This window comes from Lygodium microphyllum, chromosome 18, assembly GCF_053477565.2.
Source record: "Lygodium microphyllum isolate KBCC chromosome 18, Lygodium_microphyllum_v1.1.10, whole genome shotgun sequence".
Taxonomy (NCBI): domain Eukaryota; kingdom Viridiplantae; phylum Streptophyta; class Polypodiopsida; order Schizaeales; family Lygodiaceae; genus Lygodium; species Lygodium microphyllum.
This window is the reverse complement of record NC_141152.1, coordinates 136383750-136401472: the sequence shown is the minus strand read 5'-3', so window position 1 is coordinate 136401472 and position 17723 is coordinate 136383750. Positions and strand designations below refer to the sequence as shown.

Below are 17723 nucleotides of genomic sequence, written 5' to 3'. Positions count from 1 at the left end.
TCCTCAACTACTCTTGGTACTATAGGCATTAAGAACATCTTTTCACTTGCAAGTTGCTAGCCTCATAAATGCAACTCATGCAAGAGAGTTTGAGAAGATGCATCATTGAAGCAAATAACCAATGAGAGTTAAGCTTTATGGCTAGAAGTAGTGCTCTTTCAACCAAACCTCCCATTGCCTTAAGAAAGCCTTTTCATTTGTGAGTTGCTAGCCTCATAAATGTGCTTTCCTTTTGTCTATGATTTTGCATTTTCCCAAACCTATAAGCCATGTCGATATTAGCCAAAAACCTAGCCACAACTCTCTTCTACTCAATCCAAACCAAATGTCTACCAAGATACATATGCACAGCTAGTTATGCATATTGCTTGAAAAGTTGATGATATCAATTGACCATCAATAGAGGTTTTACTTTCATAAACCTCAACACCCACGGTCTTTGATAAAAAACTTGAAGAATGAAATTCCAAGTTACACTAAGTTAGCTTGACATATGAAACACCCCAACCAAAGGTTCGGAGATACTTCCCAATGGCCAACAAATGTAATGCACGCAGAGTTTTTCCATCTGTTAGCACTCTTAAGGTTACAAGTGTACTACATTATTTGAAGTATCTCATTCTGAAGTGAAACTTTCTTCACAGCATTGTTTAATGCCTTAAGTTGTTTTGTTCCTCAACAAACATACTTCACTCATCAATGTGCACATCTGTGATAGAGATCTGAACATAGAATCCATATATAGATATCATACCCAGCAGAGAGTGTATCCTCAAAACAAGGCTCACTTATCAAGCTCACAAATAGCTTTGAAAGGAACTTGACAACCTCACTTCAACATCACAAAGATCATCATCAAATTTCCCAGTCACAAATCATCAAAATGTTAACAGGATGTAACAATTCTCTTGGGTTATCAGATGCAAGCCAAAGGAGTATAGTACAGTAGTGTTCAATTAACAGCACAACTTTTGAAAAGATAAAGTTTTAAAGCTACCTGGATTTTTTCTAGTTAGGAAAAACCTCATAACATTCTCAAACATAGGATGTTAATTGAGGAACATGGTAAAGCTGGAGATGGCTTACCAGATTCTAGGACTGAGCTTTTTCATCACAAATAACTGTGCGCCACACAGAACAAAGTTAGTATTACATTATCCTTTTTATCAAACAATAAACAGTTCACATATGGATCAATGTGTTTTTTATTACACAAGCCTCGACAAAAAACTGCCTTTAATGCTATTTAGACCCTTGGGTAATTATTTGTTTGCTCTCTAATGGAAATAAACTTAAGATGGCCCTTTGTTCTTTCAAATAGCGGGTGCAACATACAAACAATGTGTCATTTATTTACAGTTATTTAGAGGGATTTTTCTTTCATGCATCCCAATATCTAAGCGGCACAAGTGATCCGCTCATACCCCGAAGTATTGCCACTTTTAGTTTGATAGAATCTGATTTCTCTAAACAAAATGTGTGTGCAGTAGTGCCGGTCAAGCAGTCCTTGTACATTAATAGTAGGACTCTGATTACTGAAGTCCCTCGTGTCTATTGCCGAAGAGATTTCAACAAATTCGGAAACAGCATCTTGCATGAGCCTCAGACGAACAGCCTCATATATGACACAAAGAAAAGTGCAGTTTTGAGACCTGCTAAACACTACCCAGGTAAAAAATGCTGAGAGACTCTGTGAATCCACCTGTACATCAAAGAAATCAATATACAGACTAAAAAGATGCCTTCACGTGTCAAACTGAAGAGAAGCCCATTATCCTCATTTGCAGATACACGCTTGTTCTACCAGAGCAAGAAAACGGACTTATTCTGGATAATATGGTACATGTGAGGTCCTGAATTGCACAGAGTCCATAAATAATCTCCTTCCAGGAAGCTTGCTTTGCTCATATGTTACACTTGTGTGTAGCATTAATTACTCAGTAATCCTACTTACAAGGTGCTTTCATCCTTTCTAAGTTCGACTCTTCCATCATCAATTTATACAAGATTAAAACAAGGTTGAAACTCTTCCATGCCTGAGTGCTCAAATTATGCCATCATGCTTCTTATTACCTCTGCGGTGAAGTTGATTTCCCTTCTCAGAAGCACCATACGCTTACTTTGTAATCCTGCTGTCTCGGATCATTTTACTCTTGTAGATATAAACAAATAAACCTAAGAGTAAGATTAAAACAAGGTTGAAACTCTTCCATGCCTGAGTGCTCAAATTATGCCATCATGCTTCTTATTACCTCTGCGGTGAAGTTGATTTCCCTTCTCAGAAGCACCATACGCTTACTTTGTAATCCTGCTGTCTCAGATCATTTTACTCTTGTAGATATAAACAAATAAACCTAAGAGTCTTCTTCTCTAAATTCTTATACCAACCCATCACGCTTCTCAATATTCCGCCACTTGTCCTTCAGGTCAACCTGCAAAATGAAGAAGCATTCATGATCTTAAACTTCCAAACAGAAATGCAGTTTCTTAAACTATCATCCCCCCCACCAAAAAAAAAAAAGAGAAAAAGAAAAAAAGAGCTACTTAAAACTGTCTTCTGAATGAGTGCAAGAGAATAGCACAGCAGTTCCAAGACAATACCTCAGTGCGACTTTCAAAAACATCTTTATGCTTGTCAAGGATATGTTTCCAGTGTCCTTTACCGTACCTGATTGTTTGAAATTGGAAAGTTCAGAGATATCAGGCACTTCACAAGCAGAAAATAAAGAAGAAAATAAAGAAGGCAATACATGAATGAAAACAACATTCTAACTAAATTTGTAGCTGTCTCAAACGTAATATTGTGATGCTTGTATCTTACAAACTCTACACATGCGGTAAGAAATCAAAGCATTGATCAACCCAATCCTTGTGGTCAATGCCCCCATCAATCTAATGTAGCTGCTTCTGCACATTTTCCTTAAGCTTGTGCTTCATTAATGTCTTCATGTTTGGCTCCTCTAAAACGTAGGTCAATGAGAAGCTCTTTCTTATATAGAGACACTGCTTGTTGAGTAGCCTGGCAAACATTAGCTGAGATGGGCTTCCCACAAAGAGAGTCCCTCTGTTCTACATTGTGTCAGTCAGAGCTACCTACCCATAACCAGGAACACTGTTTCATGCTTGCACAAAGGAGAGCAGTTCTTGGGTCAGAACATTATGTTTCATGCTCACACCAAAGGAGAGCAGTTCTTGGGTCAAGAGCTAGCTCTGGTGTATTGTACTACAACAGAAAATGTGGAGACATTTTTAGAAAAGCTCTACCATTGCCTCACTTCTTCATCATTTGCACTCCTTCAGAGTTCAAGCACAACCAGGATTTGAGAACAGTCATGGGCATCTCCTAGTTGCAAGGCCTACATTGAGAAAGTGAGGAGCATAGAACATCTATCCCATGTAGTCACTTAAATAAATTTGGTCCAGTTTTAGTCCATGTGGCTAGGGTCCTTACATTTGGGCCCACCTGTGTGATGTGGAACTAGGACACATCCTACACCAGTTTATGGTGGATGGTAATTGAAATGCAAAAATAGGTGAACAATGAAAGAAGGATGATTGCAAGAGAGGCAGAAATAAGCAAGGCTCCTAGGCTATGAACTATAGGCACCAAAAACATGAAAGTGAGAACTAAAGTATGTATGAATCTGGTTTCCTGTGGATGACCTCCTATGTGAGAAAATGAATCGACTATGGAGGAGAAAGAAATGAGACACTGACAGTGAGTGAGTTGAAGCAAGAGAGTGGAGTGTACTGTCAGAAGTGGTGCAGCAATGGAAGCATAGACAAGTGCTGAAATAAACAATTGAACACAAGACAAAAGAGAAAGAAAGAGAGAATAACATTGCAAAGGAAGAGAACTCAGAGATGTGCTCAGGAAATGGAATCCATATGCTAAACACTGAACAGTCATGTCAATGAGTCATTGGCTACGTGGGCACTGGCACCAACTCCTCTCTCCAACAGGAAGTCCACTTGATGAATGATGAAGACTGAGGAGGAAGAGGAGGAGCCCCACAATAAATAGGCACAAAATAGGCCAAATATAGCACTTGGTCGGCTAGCATTAAATGCTAGCCGATTGGCATAAAATGCCACAAATAAATCACTAAAATAATGCCTAAAATAGTGATGATGTGCCTGTAGGCATTCATACACTCACACAAGCTGACAATCCTGCTAACACCCTCTCTCAGATCATGGGTGATTTGATACAATACAAGGATAGAAAGACTCATCACAGTCCATACAATATAGAGCCACCAATGTAGAACCATGGATACCCAAGCAATGGGTGATCAAGCCACCAATAAGGTGCCTTGGAGAGAACCTAATGTCAAAGTCGATTGTACCAACTCCTAAAAATGAAGAACCATAAATCTCTCTGTCCGTCATCAATGTCCCATAGTAGCATACAAGACCACCTTGTCAAAAATGCCTCTAAACATATGTGACCAAGGATTCCTCATCTTTGGCAAGATTGTCAAAGTGTCCCCTCATGTGAGCACAAAACTAGAAGCCAATCCCGCTCTCTGTCAAATAATCAGCTTATCATGAACCTAGATGTCAATCCTACCTCCAAGATTTGAACCTGTCAGACTTTGGTTGATGCGTTAGGGATGTCTCTCTCAAGAGTCTGTGCACCTGTATACCTATATAGATGAGGTTCGCCGACACCCATCTCACCACCCTCTCACACTCCCTCTCTTGCACTGGAGAGTCGTAAGGGATGAACACATCACTAGACCAGAAAGCAGCTAAGGAAGGGGCCACCAAGCCCTTCCCTCGATCTATAGAAGCAAATGCCTTCCGCGCTTTGGATGTCTCCTCGGTCGAAGAATTGGAGTCAGTGTCCAAGGAAGAGGATGACTCTTCAAAGGAGTCCGCATCCTGCTTCTTCTTCTCCTCCTCCTCCTTCCATGAGGCTGCTAAATCTTTGCAGTCATTCCATAAATGTCCCTTCTTGCCACAATGGAAACATTGGGCCTTCGACAACTTCTTCCTATCACCACTCTCTAATGTGGTAAAGGCCTCACTAGGGCCTCCATAATGAGATGAAAGCATGTCTTGTAAGTGCAAAGATGCCTCATGCTCAAGCAGCATCGAGGACATATGTGTAAAGCTCACAAGTGTAGATAATGTTTGCACTCTCAAAGCATTTTCCACTCCATCAAACTCCGGGGGGAGCTTATAGAGTACAATTTCCACAAGCTGTCTTTGGAAGGGCACACTACATGTGTCAAAGCTAGTCCTGTACCTATATAACACAGAGCAGAAATGTTTGAATGGTGTCCTTAGACTCAAACTTCATCTGCTAAAGCTAGCCATAAAGGGTCACTGCACACATGGTGGAAGGTGCCTCGTACAACATATGAAGCTTCAGACCATACTTCTAGAGATGTCCTACACGAGGTAACCACTAGCAGAACTTCATTGGAAATACATCAAAGAAGAGTAGAGTAGGCACAAGCATCATCCGAATCCCATATGAGTATAGCTTCCTTATGTTTGTCCTCATCAAAATCTTCGCGAAGAGAAAAAGGACGTTGAGGACGTGGGGTAGCTCCACAAACAATCCACCAAATCCACTTTTGCAAAGACCATGCTTTCATCACTACACTCCATGTAAGATAGTCAGGGCCATGTAACTTATCATCTGTAAAAGTGCACACGGAGAAGCCATATGGAGAGGACAAGAAGAGAAGATAGAAGGTAACCAAACAACAAATACTGCACAATAAGAGAGTTCACAGGCTGATCACAAAAAACACAATGCTATCAGTACCAAAGTCTGCAAAGAAATCAGTCCAAAGATGTCGCCCAGGAGTGGAGAATTGTCAGATGCTGAAAAAGCAGGAAATCTAAGTGAAAAACAACATGTGACAGCAATACAAGAGCTGCCAAAGGTAGCCAGGTGGGCACAACCTGAAAACACTTATCCAGGGAGGGCTGAATCAGCTGACACTGCAGTAGATGTAACAAACGCAGAAAAAACAGAAGAAAATCTGCATGGTGGACAGCAGCAAACAGGTCGGCTCCGAATCACCAAAGAAGGGGAATGCCTGAAATCAGCAAAGAAACCAGCAGCATGAACCTAGACCCTACAATCTGATACCATGTCAGAAGTGGTGCAGCAATGGAAGCATAGACATGTCAGAGTGCAGCGGTGCGGAAGCGTAGGACTGAGAGTGAGAGAACGCAGAGAGAGAAGGGAGAGAAAGAGACAGTGTACACTGAAGATCTGCTGTATAAAGAATGCTGAATACAAAGATATACACGGGCGCAGTGCGCTGGACTGCGTGTCTCCACCTCGACGATGCGACCTGCTGTCCACCTCGAAGTCTGCTGCAGTCTGCACTGTCTGCTGTCTGAAATCTGCGAACAGAGACAGAGATCTGCACGGCACCGGTCTGTAATCTGCGACAGAGAATGAATGCCAGACTGCTGAAAACGTCAGCAATAAATAGGCGAAAATCTGCCTAGGATGGGGCGCCAAAATAGGGCGCAGCCAGAAATAAAATGGCTGCAGGCAGTCGGACTGCCACGTGGCAGTCCGACTGCACAGTCCGACTGTGCAGCTGGACTGTGCAGCTGCTGCCTGCACCTGCTGCCTGAAAACAGGCTATGATCTCTGACACCCCCTCTCAGAGCCTGGACAGGGCAGAAGCCTGAGGGATCTGGAATGTTGCCGAAGTAGAGCCTGAGGAAGCGCCTTCGTAAACAAATCCGCAAGATTATCCTCCGTCTTGCAATACTCCACAGTGATGGTCTCATCCAGAAGCTTTTCTCGGATGAAGTGGTACTGGATCTCAATGTGCTTCGTCTGGGCATGAAAAACAGGGCTCCTTGCCAAGGCAATGCAACTCTCATTGTCACATCGCAGCAATGTAGGACGAGTCTGGGGGCACCCAAGCTCCTCCAACAGTCTCCAAAGCCACACAACCTCGCATGTGGTGGAAGACGCGGCCCGATACTCCGCCTCAGTAGACGAAAGGGCTACCGTGGGCTGCTTCTTGCTACTCCATGAAATAACTCCTGCACCCAAAGTAAAGCAGTAACCTGTTGTAGACTGCCTGTGGTCCACGTCACCGGCCCAATCCGAGTCGCTCCAACCTGCAAGTACAAGATCTGACCCATCTGTCCCTGCGGGGTAATGAATCCCCAAATCAGACGTCCCCCTCAGATACCGAAGTATCCTCTGAGCAGCCTGCCAATGCACCGTCTTAGGTTCACTCATGAACCCTGCCAAGAGCCCAACAGCAAAACATAGATCAACCCTGGTGTTGAGAAGCCAAATCAAAGACCCTATCAACTGTCGATAGCGGGAAGCATCCGCCAAAGGAGAAGCTGAATGGGAAGTGGCCTTCCAGTTCGGATCCATAGGAGTAGAAAGGGCCCGACAATCTTCCATCTCAAAAGACACCAAGAGCTCCTGAACATATCTCTGTTGGGAGAGAAAGATCCCCCTCTGAGACTGAAAAATCTCATGTCCTAAAAAGAAATGGAGTAGCCCCAAATCCGTCATCTCGAACGTCCGATGTAAAGCTGACTTTGTCTCCTGGACCTGCTGTGCATCATCACCTGTGACAATCAAATCATCAACATATAATACAAACAGCACACAACCATCCTCGGAAGTGTGAACATACAGCTGAGGATCGGCCTTGGACCGCCGATATCCCAACTGAGATTGGAGGAACGAATCAATCTTCTCGTTCCAAGCTCGCGGGGCCTGCTTGAGACCATACAGGGCCTTCTTCAACCTGTAGACTTTCCCATCTGAAGAACCAAAGCCAGGAGGCTGCTCAACGTAGATCTCCTCCTTCAAATCACCATTCAGGAAGGCCGACTTCACATCCAGCTGATAAACAGGCCATCTCCTATGGCCAGACAAAGCAAGAACAGCTCTAATGGTTGCCATACGAGCTGTAGGGGCAAAGGTGTCATGACAGTCAATCCCTGGGCGCTGGGCAAAACCCTTAGCAACAAGGCGAGCCTTGTGCTTATCCAAAGTACCATCACTGAGATATTTGGTCTTAAAGACCCACTTGACTCCAATCACCTTCTTCTTCGGGGGGCGTGGCACAAGTGACCAAGTGTCATTCCTCTCAATAGCCTCCAACTCAGCTTCCATAGCTTTCTTCCATGGGGCGGACTGTAAAGCCTCCTTCACGGAGGTGGGCTCTCGATCCTGCATAACTCGGGACATCAAACAATAATTGGAGCACACAAGCTCCGAAGAATGCGCCTGGTGCCTCCGTGACCGCCGCGGACCATCCTGCGGTCCCCACTCCTCAGGAACCCCCTCAATCCCTGAATCACGGAGTGTGTCACGGGCCCAGCGAGGAGGAGGCCGAACCTCCCCTCGTCGTTCTCCATCAGTAGAAGACTCTGGAATGTCCACCAGTGGTAACTCCTCAGAAGGATCCGGTGGAACAGTAGACTCTGTGTCAGAAACAGAATCATAATCAAACGGCACAGGCTCCAGTGGAATTGTAGAAGGAGCCAAACTCTCCCCTGGATCTCCAAGAACGGGATGCTCCTCACCCGTTGAAGAAGCCGGAACCTCCACAAACCGCACATCACGGCTAGTATATACATCCCGCTTGACGGGATCATAGAGTCGGTAGCCTTGGGACTGGGAGCTGTAGCTAACAAATACCTGTTTGCGGGAAGCCGCTTCGAATTTGTCACGGTGAGCTTTGGGAATGTGAACATAGGCATCACACCCAAAGACCCGAAAGTAAGAAACATCTGGCTTCGACCCAAAATACGCCTCAAATGGAGTCATCCCTTCCACGGCCGAAGTAGGAGATCGGTTAAGAATGTGGACTGCAGTAGCCACAGCCTCGGCCCACAGAACCTGGGGGGTCTGTCGGTGCTCCATCATGGTGCGCGCCATCTCGATCACACTACGGTTCTTCCGTTCGAGAATACCATTTTCTTGTGGAGTATTCGTATTGGCAAACTCCTGGTGAATTCCTCTATCTGCACAAAACCGAGCAAATTCATTAGAGACAAATTCACCTCCCTTGTCGGATCGCAAGGTCTTCAACTTCCGGCCTGATCGGTTCTCCTCAAAGAGAAGCCAATCCTTGAAGTGCGAGAAAGCTTCTGATTTTAGTGCCAAAAAGTAGGCCCATGTCATCCTGCTATAGTCATCCACGATCAGCATGAAGTACGAGCTCCCACGCAGGGACTCATTCCTCATAGGGCCACATAGATCCGTAGATACTAACTCCATCGGTGAAGTAGACCGCCGCGAAGCGGTGTGGGGAATAGCATCCCTATGCTGCTTCCCCCTTATGCAGGAGACACATGGCTGCTGGCTCACCACTATATCCGGCAACCCTCGAACAAGCTGTCCCCGTGACGCCTTCCGAAGATAGTCATAGTTCAGGTGACCATACCTAGCATGCCATAATTCAGACTGTGACTGTGAGGTAAGAAGAAGAGTAGAGAGGGCAGTGGAAGACTTCAGTTTGTAAATGCCGTTCTCCTCATATCCAGATGATAGAACCTTCCTCGATTCACGATCAAGGACTCGCACTGTAGAACTGTCAAACTCCACCAGAAGACCAAGGGAACAAATCTTATGAACTGAAAGGAGATGGTACCCCAAGCCTGGTACATGCAAAACCTCTGAAGTATGGGTGCCACCTCGTCCATCGGGAATAAGCTGCATCTTACCCCGACCTGCAATAGAAACTGAAGAGCTGTCTCCAATGAGAACCTGCCCACGCGAAGGTCGCAGCTGGGCAACACCATCTGATGAAGGAGTCATGTGCCGTGAGGCACCACTATCAATAATCCACTCTCGAGATTGGGAAGCCGCCATCGCAGCATCAGAAGCATTCGGTGAAGCGTCCTCAATGACGACTAAGTGTAGAAATGCAGCTGATGAGGGTGCAGCCACCGCTCCAGAATCCTTGGTTTCCTTCTTCTTGGTGTCCTTCGAGTCTTTGTCAGGGCAATCCTTCTTCCAATGGCCAGTCTTTCCACAAATATGGCATGTGGAGTCTTTGTCCTTGTCCTTCTCCTTGTCCTTCTTGGACTTGTTATCCCCCTTCTTCTTCTTTTGGTCCTTCCCCTTCTTCTGAGAGGCTTGACCTGTCAACGCCTCCGTCTTGGAAGCATTCTGTCCCTTTAACTGTTCCTCTTGGTCCAAGACCATAGGAACCAACTCCTCCCACCGAAGAGTAGACTCTCGCCCCGAAGCAATAAGGGCAGAGTAAAATGTACCGAATCGTGGCGGCAACTGGGACAAAAGTGTAATCGCCATGTCTTCGGAGGAGATGGGCTTCCCCGCATTCTGAACCTGCATCTGTAGCTGCCTTAGCTTGTTAATGTGTTCCCTTAGCGAAGAAGACTTATTGACGGACAAGGTCCGCATCTGTACCTCCAAAGAAACCCTCTTCATCAGGGTCATCCGATTGTACATTTGATCAAGCTCCAGCCATATCTCACGAGCCACCGTCAAGTGCTCGATGTGAGCGATCACGGCTGTAGTGCATGATAGAAAGAGAAAGGATCGAATCCGGGCATTCAGTTTGTCCCAATGAGACTGGGCCCTGGCCAACTCCGCACGAGCATCGGAAGAGAGTTTGGACTCATCTCTTACCGAGGGCCGGTCAATATCTTCCTGAACCAACTCCGCCAAATCATAGGACTCCAGAATGGCCAACATCATAACGCGCCAAATGCGGTAGTTGTCGCCGTCGAGCTTCTGATCTGTAGGAAGAGCCGGTAGGACAGGCACCTTCCGGTCCATAATCGCCTGGAACTCCAAGTCCATCTCTGTAGACATCTTCACCTGCAATGCCTTCTCAAACGCAAAAGCAGCCCCCTCTGACTGAGTAGACTCAGCCTGCTAAGGCTCTTCAGCGTCCCGAAGCTCCTTCACCCGCCGGAGGCGATGAAAAAGCAAATCCTGCACTTTTAGGTTGAAAACTCAAACTTTCTCCGCGACAAACAGCAGTAAACAGCAGCAAATCCACCACCTGTACTCCTTTCCTGTGCGCCCACACTCGTTTCAGCCTTGTTCCAAGGCGCAGCCCTCCTGTCTGCCCTTAAACGCAAAAAACGCAAATTTGTGTCGCGATGGAAACTCCACTTCAGGTTGATTCTGCGCTCAGTCAGCCCTCAAACACTGCTCTGATACCATGTCAGAGTGCAGCGGTGCGGAAGCGTAGGACTGAGAGTGAGAGAACGCAGAGAGAGAAGGGAGAGAAAGAGACAGTGTACACTGAAGATCTGCTGTATAAAGAATGCTGAATACAAAGATATACACGGGCGCAGTGCGCTGGACTGCGTGTCTCCACCTCGACGATGCGACCTGCTGTCCACCTCGAAGTCTGCTGCAGTCTGCACTGTCTGCTGTCTGAAATCTGCGAACAGAGACAGAGATCTGCACGGCACCGGTCTGTAATCTGCGACAGAGAATGAATGCCAGACTGCTGAAAACGTCAGCAATAAATAGGCGAAAATCTGCCTAGGATGGGGCGCCAAAATAGGGCGCAGCCAGAAATAAAATGGCTGCAGGCAGTCGGACTGCCACGTGGCAGTCCGACTGCACAGTCCGACTGTGCAGCTGGACTGTGCAGCTGCTGCCTGCACCTGCTGCCTGAAAACAGGCTATGATCTCTGACAAGACAAGTGCTAAAATAAATTACTTACCACAAACAAAAGAGAAAGAAAGAGAGAAGAACACTGCAAAGGAAGAGAGCTCAAAGATGTGCTCGGGAAATGGAATCCATATACTAAACACGAGACAGTCGCGTACAATAGTGAGTCATTGGCTATGCGGGCATTGGCACCAGTGTAGTGACGGGGAAGCACGAAGATCGAGACAGTCGTTGTTCCTTAGGCACAGAGAGACAAAGAGAGTGAGAGAGAGTAGAGCAAAGAATGTACACGATTTTTGGGTACAATGACGAGAGTGTACCTTTAGGTTTTTAGATAGATATATATGTGTAAGTACAAGTGCTAAGGGTGTGTTTACACCCGAGCACATTTAAAGGCACAAGGCCTTTATTCCCAACAACCTCCCACCTAAAGGCAATGTGCCTTAAGAGGAGAAAAGAATCAGCTAAGTCTAGATATGTACAAAGCTGAAATACATACATCTATCCAACTCCCATCATCTGTCGGCAATGAGCAAACCGCTCTGCTGGAAGACTCTTCGTGAGAAGGTCTGCAGGATTATCATCTGTATGCACTTTGACAAGCTCGATGCTCTTGCTATCAAGTACATCTCTAATGAAGTGGTACTTCACCTGTATGTGCTTTGTCTTTGCATGAAAGACAGGATTCGGTGCTAGCATGATAACACTCTGACTATCACAATGAAGAACAGGTAACTCTTGATACCAAGCTCTCCCACCAGACGTGAAAGCCATAAAGCCTCCTTGCATGCCTCAGTGGCAGCCACATACTCTGCCTCTGTAGTAGACAATGCAGCACACTCTTGTAGCCTAGAGATCCAAGAGACTACTCCTCCTGTGAAAGTAAACACATACCCAGAAGTGGATTTTTTGCAATCTGCATGACCAGCATAGTTTGCATCCGCAAAGCCAACAACAAATGCCTTCTGCTTTCCAAAGTAGATGCACGACTCCGTTGTGTACTTAAGGTATCTCATAATACCTTTCACTGCATCCCAATGCTTCTTGCCAGGGTTTGCCATGTATCTGCTAACCACTCCCACTGCAAAGGCAATGTCAGGATGTGTAGCAACCATAGCATACATTTAACAGCCAACAGCTGAAGCATATGGTATCTTGGCCATTTCAGCCTTCTCATCATCAAATGTAGGGCTGTTCTCTGCACTGAGTTTCACATATGGAGGCAATGGAACCCCAATTGTTTTTCCCCCTCCATATTGAAACACTGCAAAACTTTGGAGATATACTCCTGCTGAGATAGATAGAGCAATCCTTTTGACCTATCTCTGAGTATTTGAAACTAAGAATGTGATTTGCATCAAAATGATCCTTCATATCAAAGTTGCCATAAAGACTTTACTTCAAAGAATCCAAGGCATGAGTATCCCTCCCAACAATCAATATGTCATCAACATACAGAACCAAGATAATCAGGCTGCCATCTGCTGCCTTCTTAGTGTACAAGCAGTGATCCACTTTACTTCTATGGAAACCTTGAGATTGCATAAATGTATCAAACTTATGATGCCATTCTCTTTGTGCTTGTTTCAGCCCATACAGACCACTTTTGAGTTTACATACCATCTTTTCTTTCCCTTTTTCAACAAAACCTTCAGGCTGCTACATATATATGTCCTCATGCAAATCACCATGTAAGAATGCAGTCTTTACATCCATCCGTATGAGCTCCATATCTTCAGCTACAACCAAGCCCAAAATGGTTCTCAATGTAGTCATCTTGACTACAGAAGAGAAAATTTCATCAAAGTCAATTCCATGCTCCTGCTTGTACCCCTTTGCAACCAATCTTGCTTTGTACTTTGATAAGAAACCAGAAGTGACCTTCATCTTGTAAACCCATTTGCATGGAAGTGTTTTCTGCCCTTTAGGCAACAGCACCAAGTCCCAAGTGCCATTTTTCTTAAGAGATTCCATTTCTGACAACATGGCTTTATACCATTTCTTGTTGTCCTGTCTGTCCATTGCTTCCTTGAAGCAAGACGGTTCACCACAGCCAGTCAACATGACATAATCAGCCACATTATTTGCACCAGGAATGAATCTATCAGGTTGTCTAGTAGCCCTAGACGATCTCCTAACCCAATGATCATTGTTTGCTGGTTGTTGAGCATTTTCAGCTTGCTGTCCTAGCATTTCAACCTGCAAATCAACATTAACAGCTTGCTATCCTGGCTGTTCCAGCACATGTAGTGGCTAATTATCATGAGCAATAGCTGGCTGAGCATTTCCAGCATTATTTTCTGCATTTATAGATTCATTTACAGCAAGTATTTGCTGTTGTACAACGGTCACATTTTGCTGTCCAAAAGGTACTTCCCAGAATACAACCCTACAGTCCTCCTCAGTCTTTTCAAGCTGTTTATGCATGCAATCTTCCGAGAAGATAACACCATTGCTGCATACTGCTTTTCTTTTCTCGAGATCCCACAGTCTATACCCCATTTCACTCTTGTCACCATATCCTAGGAAAATGCATTTACAGGACTTTAGCTCAAGTTTGTTGCGTTTTTCTTTACGAATGTGCACAAAAGCCTCACAACCAAACACTTTCAAGTGAGCATATGAAGGTGGCTTGCCCGACCACGCTTCTTGGGGAACTGTGCCACCTCCCCTCCCCCAAGACCTGTTTGATAACCGATTAATTAAGTGTACAGCTATCATAACAGCCTCTACCCAAAAACCATGGAATAATGCAGCATGAGACAGCATCGTACGGACCTTATCCTGTATGGTCCAATTCATACACTCTGCAACTCCATTTTGGGATAGATTATGAGGGGCAGTGAGCTCCCTTTTTATCCCTTTCTTGTCACAAAATGCCTGAAAGGCCTTGGACATATATTCCCCACCATTATCAAAGCGAAGACACTTGAGTGTCTTATAACTTTCATTTCCAACCAATACCAAGAATTTTTTGAACTTGTCAAGTACTTCATCTTTGCTACGATTAGGATAAATCCATACCTTTCGTGTAGCATCATGGATAAAAGTGACAAAATATTTCTTTCCTCCTAAAGATGACATACATCTGAATGTACTAACTCTAGAGGAGAAGATTTCAAAGAAAGAGACTTTTTATGAGACGTCTGTGCAAGTTTACCAAATATAATAATCACAATGGTCAACATCAGCATAACAAAGACAAGGCAAGTAACCCAAACAAAAAAGTACTTTCATTCTTGTTTGACTCATGTGTCCCAACCGGCCATGCCAGAAAGAACGCTTGGCTGCTCGATCACGGCAACAACATGATCACTCACACTAGATACATGGAGAGGATACAAAGTATCACTTTTACAACCTCTGTCAATCACTCTAGATCCCTTACAGATCTTCCACTTCCCATCACCAAAGGTGATATAAAATCCATCTTCATCTAGCTGCCCTGTGCTAATCAAGCTCTTCTTGAGCTGAGATATATACCGTACATGCTGAAGTGTGAAGACAGAGCCGTGCTGAATCTGTAACTGCACACTGTCAATACCTGCAATGTCACATGCATAGTTGTTCCCAAGATGGACAACACCATGTCAACCCCCTGTATAGGCAGAGAACCACTCTCGATGAGGGGTGACATGAAAGGAAGCACTTGAATCGAGAATCTAGGTATGTATGTTCTCATCTGTATCTGCAAGTAAAGCATGTGCACCAAAGTGTGAAGAGACAAAGAGTGCGTCATTCCCACTGTCACTGTCATGAGTGACTACATTCACCTCTTCAATTTTGACACTGCTCTTCTTAGGCTAACTCTCTTTCTTCTCTTCCTTGCTATCATCTGTCTTCTTGCCATTTCCTTTTTCTTTCTTCCATTTGTAGCAGTCGCGTTTAAAGTGACCCTTCTTGCCACAATGATGGCATTCAACATCTTTGCTACGTGATTTACTACATCCCTTGCTATCAGATTTTCATTTTTGCTGTGATCTGCCTCTAGTATGCAAAGCACTAGAAGATTACTAGATGCATTGTTCTGCCGATTCATTTCTTTCATGAGTAGAGCACTCTCTACATCAACATACAAAAGAATCGCATTCGAATTGCTCATAGCAGTCTTGCATGTATCCCAACTCTCTGGAAGAGTGCAAAGCAAGAACATAACCTTAAATTCTTCATCAATTAAGAACTTCAAGGCAACCAGCTAGCTAAAAATAGAGTTAAACTCACTCAAGTGAGTAGACATTGCTGTATCCTCTTTCGTATGCAAATCCATGAGCTTTTTCAGCCAATACACTTTGCTTGCGGCACTCTTCTGTGCATATAATTCTTCTAGCCGAGCCCATATAGCATATGCAGAATCCAAACCTTCAATGTTAAACAACAAGGCATCTCATCCTCCAACCTATTATTATCCTTCCTTAGCAATTTCCAACAAAATCAGCCATTGAACATCATATTCGGCATGTTGCATTAGTGGAGACAGCTTTCATGGTTGTCTAGACATGGCAGTAGTTGATTTCTTTCATTTTCTTACAATATAAGTCTAAATTTTCTCTCCTCTCAACATTCTCTCTCATCCTCTAGCCTATTCTTATCCTTCCTTAGCAATTTCCAACAAAGTCAGCCATTGGAGGTGGAGATTTTAACTAATCTCTCTACACTCTTGCCATTACTCTTGTTTCTCTATCATAGGTAAACAGCAATGGCTTCTTAGCCTGCCAAAGTTAATTTTGGATAAGAGACTTACTTTTGTTAGTCACTAGACTCTATCACTGTAGTACCAATTCATGTCTCGAAAGTTGATTCTAGGACTCTAGTCTCATTTATGAGTTATACATGATCTATCATGATTCATTTTCAATTTGGAGTATTATATGTATGAATCATGATGTTTGAGGTTTGAATGATGATATAGCTTGTCTAAAGACTAAACTTTGACATATGTCAATAATGGACATGTAACGTGTTATTCTCAATTAAACACCTTTCTGATGTTTCGTTTCTGAATGTTTTTTACGTTTCTAGCTACTATGACAAGGAGGGGCCATCTAGAGAGGATAGGAAGAGAAAGTATATGTGTGTATATATATATATATATATATATATATATATATATATATATATATATATATATATATATATAGAGAGAGAGAGAGAGAGAGAGTACAACCAAGCACAACACAGACTGCACTAAGTATGAGTTCACATGCAGTGTCAAGGGGAGCTGATCACAAAACATCTATAAAATCCAAGAGAATCAGAGTGACAATAGTCAACAAAGACTGACAGAGGCTGAAAACATTGTCGCCCACCAGTGTACAAGAGCATGAAATGCTGAAAACGCAAATGCTTACTACAAAAACACAAGCAGCAAGAGCATTGAACACAGTTATGCTGTATTAAAATTTGCAGAAAATCAAAACGCAAATTGTAGCATTAAAAATGCGAAGAATTGAAGGTTGAATACAGGCTGAAAGTACCCAGAAACCGGACACTCAAGCTGCAACAGATAGATGAAGGCAGATCTGTTGATAAATACAACATATCCTAAGCCATACCCTATGGATGTACGTATCTAAAATAGAAGCATATGTAAAGTGTCCTTAAGTTGGGGGTATCTATCTTTGGAGGATACCACTTGTAGTAGTTGACTCTGAGAATGGAAGAAGAATAATGGAGGAGAAGATAACATGTAGCTCTTGACCTCTTATTTACTCTATCTCACGAACTCCCTCCACTTCAGTTTTTCATTTTGGTATCAGAGCATTAACAAACAAGATTCTTGACCACTGTCAAGGAGGAATGGAATAACAAAAAGTGCACGCCAAAATGACTCTTGAACAATCATAATATGTGTGAAACGTGCAGGAAGCGATGCAACGGCATTCAGCAGCATCTCGTGCTGCAGCAAAGGCTTTACAAGAAGCTTCAATCATAGAGCGTGTCATGAGAAGCTTAAGAACTATGCTCATTAGCCAAAAAGGATGGCCCTCAGTCTTATGTTCAACAGTTTCTAAGATTCTAAGACACCTTGGGACAGTGCAGTAGTGTTGCTGAAGCTTTAGTGGAGATAAAAGTTCCAGACAAAGCAACTGGCACCCAAGGAAA

General features: G+C 43.9%; 1 protein-coding gene across 4 annotated transcripts in view; it reads right to left on the bottom strand.

Annotated features, from left to right (window-relative positions):
- Positions 1-1258: 1258 nt before the first annotated feature.
- LOC148021421 (uncharacterized) overlaps positions 1259-17723 on the bottom strand; it is a 59511-nt gene continuing 43046 nt past the window's right edge. Inside the window, exons 4-6 of one of the 4 annotated variants that reach the window (XR_015694718.1) lie at positions 2602-2668; positions 2253-2432; positions 1260-2152 (exon numbers count right to left, since the gene is read on the bottom strand). Coding sequence is in view for 3 of the 4 variants with exons in the window: in XM_087699290.1 (XP_087555416.1) it covers positions 2379-2432; positions 2602-2668 (121 nt within the window). In the remaining variant the exon portion in view is untranslated. Of the gene's footprint in view, positions 2433-2601; positions 2669-17723 lie in introns of all 4 variants that reach the window. The other 3 variants (XM_087699290.1, XM_087699288.1, XM_087699287.1) reach the window with 3 other exon arrangements.